Raw genomic sequence first — 5919 nt, forward strand, 5'->3', positions numbered from 1 at the left:
GGAGAGAAAAGACGTACGTGAATTATAATTTCAACCAACGTCTTCTCTCTCTCTCTCTCCCTTTTATACCCCATTCTCTCCACGGGCCCCTATTCCCATGGGCCGGGCTTTCTGGGCTCAGCTTGGGCGGACAGGGCCTTAAGCCCTTTAATTAAATAAAGCTTTCAAAAGGGAATCTAAATAGTTTGAGCAGGTTCAACTGCTCAACGAGAAGAGTTCAGTGAGATGTTTTAAGCTCTTAGGTGATGCTGGCGATGTTTTTTTCCGGATATCCAAGTGCTTTATTTGATGTCTTACATTTTGTGGGACGGATTGAAAGAGTTCTGTTCATTCAATTAAGGCGTGAATACATAACTTTATTCACCATTTTGATCAGCCCCAATCATCCCATTTTGATTAACCAAATGGGGCTTTATGGCGTGACCTATGGGTCTCTTTGTATTTTTGGATAGGCTGACTACGGTGTTGGGCAATGTCGCAATCACAGAATATTTGAAATAGTGTTCGATTTTTAAATGTAAAATATTGAAAAAGTACCTTATGGCACTTGTTAAGCCTTATTAAAATTTTCTGACCAAAAAAAAAAAAAAAGACCTTATTAAAATTTTAATTTGAAATTTAAAATTTCAATGGGGCGTTCCGAGATTTATGACGTTAGCGACTTTCACTGACCCGTCCAATGGATACCTCGTCGACGACACCTGTGTTTTTGGAGCGGAGATTCTCGTCATCAAGAATTCGGGCTTGGGCGAATGTTTGACACCAATAGAGGGTACATCATATACACAGGAATGGAAGATATCAAAATTCTCGACTTTGGCGTACGAGTGCTGCCGTTCTGAATCAATTTTTGCTGGAGATCATAAATGTTTGACTTGATTCTTGAGCGTTAAAATTCCATACGAATGTCAACTTCGTATCTGCTCATACCTTTCTCTCCGCGTTTCCAAGCGTTCTCGTTGGTTAAGTTTCTTCATCTGTTCAGGGAGGTGCGCCTCCTTCCCATGGGTGAATCGGCAGAGAGGAACAAAAGCCTCTCGATACATCTTGCTCTGGCCAACTCAGGGATACTCGATCTTCGGCAGAAAGTCAACGCAAGCTTCACCATTCGGTTGAGACTCAAAGATGGCACTGTTTATGCGGAGCAGACGGCTAAAAGTAATCCTCTCAACTAATATAGGTGTACTAACTCAATACAATCTCTAGAAAAGATGTTTGGGTTGGAGATACTAAATCCGATTCCTTTGGGGGTTGGCATTATTATCCGAAATCAGGGCGATCTTTCAAGGTCCTGATTCCTCAAATTCTTCGCTCGGTACTTCCATTCATTTGTCTTTAAGGTGCTATCAATGTTCTGCTTTGCAGATTCGCTTTGGTTCAGTCATTTGAGCCCTTCGTGGGGTTGGCCTCGCTATGCGTCGCTGGAAAGGGTTCAAGATTACCTTGTGGACAATGAATGTGTCGTTGAGGCTGAAGTCACCATTCTTGGCACAGATAGACAACTGCCCCGGTTATTGGGTTCGAGCTCATGATAAGGCGATCCCTACAATTGTTTCCTCCGCGTACTTCTCATAGTTTTAAGCCAGCAAAACTTGTCGAGCTGCTCCTTGGCCACTAGTTGATCGGTGTTTTCCTCTCTGTTAATTCTTGAGTTCCTGTTAACATATATATGAATTGTCGATCCTATACTCTCCCTACTTGCTCATGTCCAACAAAACGGATAGCCGTATCCGACTTCGGGAAGATTTTCTGTGAAGCAACTCCCAGTTGCAGCTCCCTTTCGCGACGTCCTTTTGCCGTCACATGCTTTGCATCTGATTACGGACAATTATCTCGAGCTACATCAAGACTAGTTTTTTTGAAAATGAACGCTGGCTCACTGGGGTCACACATCTTCAGGAGTTCTTCATCTGTTACTCAGGCCTAAGAGCTGATAAAGAGTAATCTAGAGTTTCTCTTACAAGAACAAGATTTTTATCATTTTTATTCCGTGTTGACACTGAAAGTTGCTTCACTAATTAGAAGCTGGGGAATTGGGGAAATTCTATGGGCCGGCGAGTGTTTTATATCGGTCCTACATTCAACGTGGATTGTTGAGGAATAAAAAAACGTGGTCCATCATAATTGTTTTGCAAAATCGGTTTTTTACCCTAACTTATGGACATTAAATGAAAATTACGGATGATGAGCAACGAAATTATCAGGTTGCGTGATGTGCAAAGGAAAATTATGATAAAGTAATAATCACTAAGATATCTCACTGACAACGTATAAAAATAAAATTAATGGAAATATATTACTAAAAAGGGTGAAAAGATTAAGGCTGAAAAAAATGTTTCTCTCTTTTATCTCAAAATGAATACTTGACCTGTATGTCAATGATACCAAGAATTTATTGAAAAATCTCTCAAAATTTATTGTTTTCTTCGATAAAGATCCGACCCTCAATCTCCTATCTATTTTTAATTTTCCCCTTGAGCCTTTAAAGACCTGCCCAGATCCAACAATCTCATAATTTATCCAAAAGAAAAATCTATAGCTGGACAAACGATTAGATTACCATTTGACTTCCACCTAATTGGGCCCTTCGAGATGTCCAAGGGTAACATGACTTTTCGGATGAAAGACAACCATAGAGGACTTGTCCGCAAGATATTATCTCCTTTATCTGCGAAGAATATCCGCTTGATCCGACACCAGCTCAGTGCACACTCGCCGTGTTCTGCGTCCATCTGCATTCTTGCTTACCCAGTTCCATGGCCGGACACTTGAGTCCCTGTTCTCCATCTTCTTCTTCTTCTTCTTGTTCTTCTTCCTCAACGTCCTTCTCGCACCCTTCTTCATTCGAGCTCCACAGAAGTCTGGATAAGCTTCTTGTCTTGCCGAGGAAAACGCAGGGGCCTTCATGGGTTCCGCGGATTCGGTCAAGAAATAGCTCGAGAAAGAGTTTCCAGCTCAAATCCTCCAATGGGCATTCGCTGACCTCTGTTTCTTTGCACGACGGTAAGAGCTTGAACCCTCTGGAGGCTGGGCATTTTCAGCGATTCGTCGAGTGAAGTTGCGATCTTTTTGGTCGTTTTTGGAGTATGGTTTTGCAGGAAGCTCTCTTGCCAAAGAACACTTCAAACCTAATGCGCAGGATAGTTTGTCTCCTGTTAATTCAGAATCAGAGAAGTCTGATTTGACTTATAGCATTACCGTCGTTGGAGCTTCTGGGGACCTTGCGAAAAAGAAGATTTTTCCGGCCATCTTCGCGCTCTTCTATGAGGATTGTCTACCGAAGGTCTTGATCTTACGTTCTTGAATAGTTCTAGTACAAGGTAGATCCATGTAGTTTTGTCAGGCATGCAGCAATGTCTGATGTAAATATGGTATTGGGTTGCTGCAGAATTTCACGGTGTTTGGTTACGCCCGGACTAAAATGACTGACGAGGAGTTGAGGACGATGATTAGCAAAACACTGACTTGTAGAATCGATAAGAGGTACTTTTTGTGTTGTTTTTATGATGGGATGCGGAATTTATTTGCTTTTTACTTTGTTTTTCTTTATCTATTTAAATGTGGATTTTTGCAGGGAAAATTGTGAAGATAAAATGAATCAGTTCCTGAAGAGATGCTTTTACCATTCCGGTCAGTATAATTCGGAGGAGAACTTCAGAGAATTGGACATTAAGCTAAAAGAGAAGGAGGTGATGGTTCCCTGTTCCAGTCTAAATGTTGTGTATCCTAATTGTGGTACTTCTTTTCCTGTTCTGATTAGCCGATTTGTAGGGTTGCTAATTATCTTAAATCGGGTTTGCAATTTTTCGTTTTATAAAAAACAAACGCATACACGACATATTAATTTTGGGAGACATGATTTGTAGCTGGCAAGTGAATTTAACAGTCCTTTTTTCCTTATCATTTTAATGTCTCAAATTGCTCCTTCAGGCTGGCAAATTGGCCAATAGGTTATTCTACCTATCAATACCTCCAAATATATTCGTGGATGTGGTGAGATGTGCTAGCATTACGGCTTCTTCGACAAGTGGATGGACCAGGGTCATTGTTGAAAAGCCATTTGGCCGTGACTCAGAATCGTCTGGTGAGCTGACTAGATGTTTGAAGCAATACCTGAATGAGGATCAAATATTTAGGTACCTTCTATCCATGTGGTCGCTTTTTGTCTATTTTCGAGGGAGAACTTGATTTTAACCAGAAGTTTGAGCTTGTGATTATATAGGATTGATCATTACCTGGGGAAGGAACTTGTCGAGAACCTGTCAGTTCTCCGATTTTCCAATCTGGTTTTTGAGCCATTATGGTCTCGGAACTACATTCGCAATGTGCAGCTGATATTTTCTGAAGATTTTGGTACAGAAGGACGTGGAGGGTGAGTTCCATAGATCCACTGCTGATGCTCTTTCTTCTGGGATGTTCTTTCAAAATAAGAAGTTACTGATTCTATAACTCTCTTCTTGTCATCAGTTATTTCGACCATTATGGTATAATACGAGATATAATGCAAAATCATCTGCTGCAAATATTGGCCCTCTTTGCAATGGAGACACCTGTCAGCTTAGATGCTGAAGACATTAGGAATGAGAAGGTGCTGAGAGAGCTACTACGTTATAACCTGTTTTACTTGTTTTTCGATGTTGCTTGTCTTTCACATTGCCTTTCCAAAAGATACATTCCTCTATCACATGAGTCATGAGCAAAAAGGGTCTGCCCTCTCTCATTTGGGGATTTTTGGGCTTCCATTGCAAGACTACGATTGTAAACAACATATTTTAACAGAGTGGTTCTGGTCATTGAATAGGTGAAAGTGTTAAGGTCAATGAGACCACTACAGCTGGAAGATGTAATTGTGGGCCAATACAAGGGCCACAGTAAGGGTGCGAAATCTCTTCCTGGGTATACAGATGATCCAACTGTGCCGAAGGATAGTCTCACGCCGACATTTGCCGCTGCAGCTCTTTTCATAAACAATGCCAGATGGGATGGAGTTCCTTTCCTTATGAAAGCGGGCAAGGCTCTCCACACCAAGAGGTTCACAGCCTCTCTTCTCACTGCCCCGCACACTCACTCATTAGTACTTTACAATCTGAACAACCTTGAATTGCTGCTTGTGAAATTCCAGGGCAGAGATTAGAGTTCAATTCAGACATGTCCCGGGAACCTGTACAAAAGAAACTTTGGAACTGATTTAGATAAGGCAACAAATGAGCTGGTGCTTCGTGTACAACCTGATGAAGCTATATATCTGAAGATCAACAATAAAGTTCCTGGTCTTGGAATGAGATTGGATGCAGCGACCTCAATCTGCTTTTTTTAAAGCAAGGTACTGAGCCCATGAAACTGCTAGACAGCATTTCCTTTACAAACGTGTGGATGCTATGTGTATGGCCCAAATTTACCGAACTGCTGTTTGATCCATTTGATCCCATCGGTGTGGATCAAATACCAGAATTCATATAGAAAGCTTAGTAGGAAGCAACTATATCATTGTGTTTTCTTTTTTCAGTGTTTGCATGCTCTAGCAACATTGGCTGAATGTGATTTTGCTACTAAAGAGGCAAATGAGTGATTAATGACAAAGGATAGTCAAAATGATGAGTTCAACAATGCTTTTAATTGAGTATAAAGCGGGAAAATTTATTCCTCTACATCATGCCTGAGATTTACTGTTTTCTTTAAGTGACTGACCGAGATGCTTCTGTGATGCGTAGGTATCCTAGGGAAATACCCGACGCATATGAGAGGTTACTTTTGGATGCAATAGAAGGAGAGCGTAGGTTATTCATAAGAAGCGATGAGCTCGATGCTGCTTGGGCATTATTCACTCCATTACTTAAGGAGCTTGAGGAAAAGAAGATAGTCCCCGAGCTCTACCCTTACGGTAGCAGAGGACCAGTCGGTGCGCATTATCTTGCTGCA

At 41.3% G+C, this 5919-nt stretch overlaps 1 protein-coding gene and 1 pseudogene across 1 annotated transcript; both read left to right on the plus strand.

Moving 5' to 3' along the window:
• Positions 1-648: 648 nt before the first annotated feature.
• On the plus strand, positions 649-1532 carry LOC104430963. The gene is made up of 3 exons (XM_039304995.1): positions 649-821; positions 986-1158; positions 1366-1532. Exons 1-3 carry the CDS (start codon positions 649-651, stop codon positions 1530-1532), a joined length of 513 nt encoding a protein of 170 aa, XP_039160929.1.
• Positions 1533-2683: 1151 nt separating this feature from the next.
• On the plus strand, positions 2684-5296 carry LOC120289680 (annotated as a pseudogene).
• Positions 5297-5919: the final 623 nt, after the last annotated feature.

This window comes from Eucalyptus grandis, chromosome 11, assembly GCF_016545825.1.
Source record: "Eucalyptus grandis isolate ANBG69807.140 chromosome 11, ASM1654582v1, whole genome shotgun sequence".
NCBI lineage: Eukaryota > Viridiplantae > Streptophyta > Magnoliopsida > Myrtales > Myrtaceae > Eucalyptus > Eucalyptus grandis.

Excerpts from the sequence above, each read along its gene's own strand:
- LOC104430963 (XM_039304995.1), top strand. The coding sequence starts at position 649 with ATGACGTTAGCGACTTTCACTGACCCGTCCAATGGATACCTCGTCGAC. Across the intron at positions 822-985 it reads TCAAAATTCTCGACTTTGGC|GGAGGTGCGCCTCCTTCCCA; the intron begins GTACGAGTGCTG and ends TCATCTGTTCAG. Across the intron at positions 1,159-1,365 it reads TGCGGAGCAGACGGCTAAAA|ATTCGCTTTGGTTCAGTCAT; the intron begins GTAATCCTCTCA and ends TCTGCTTTGCAG.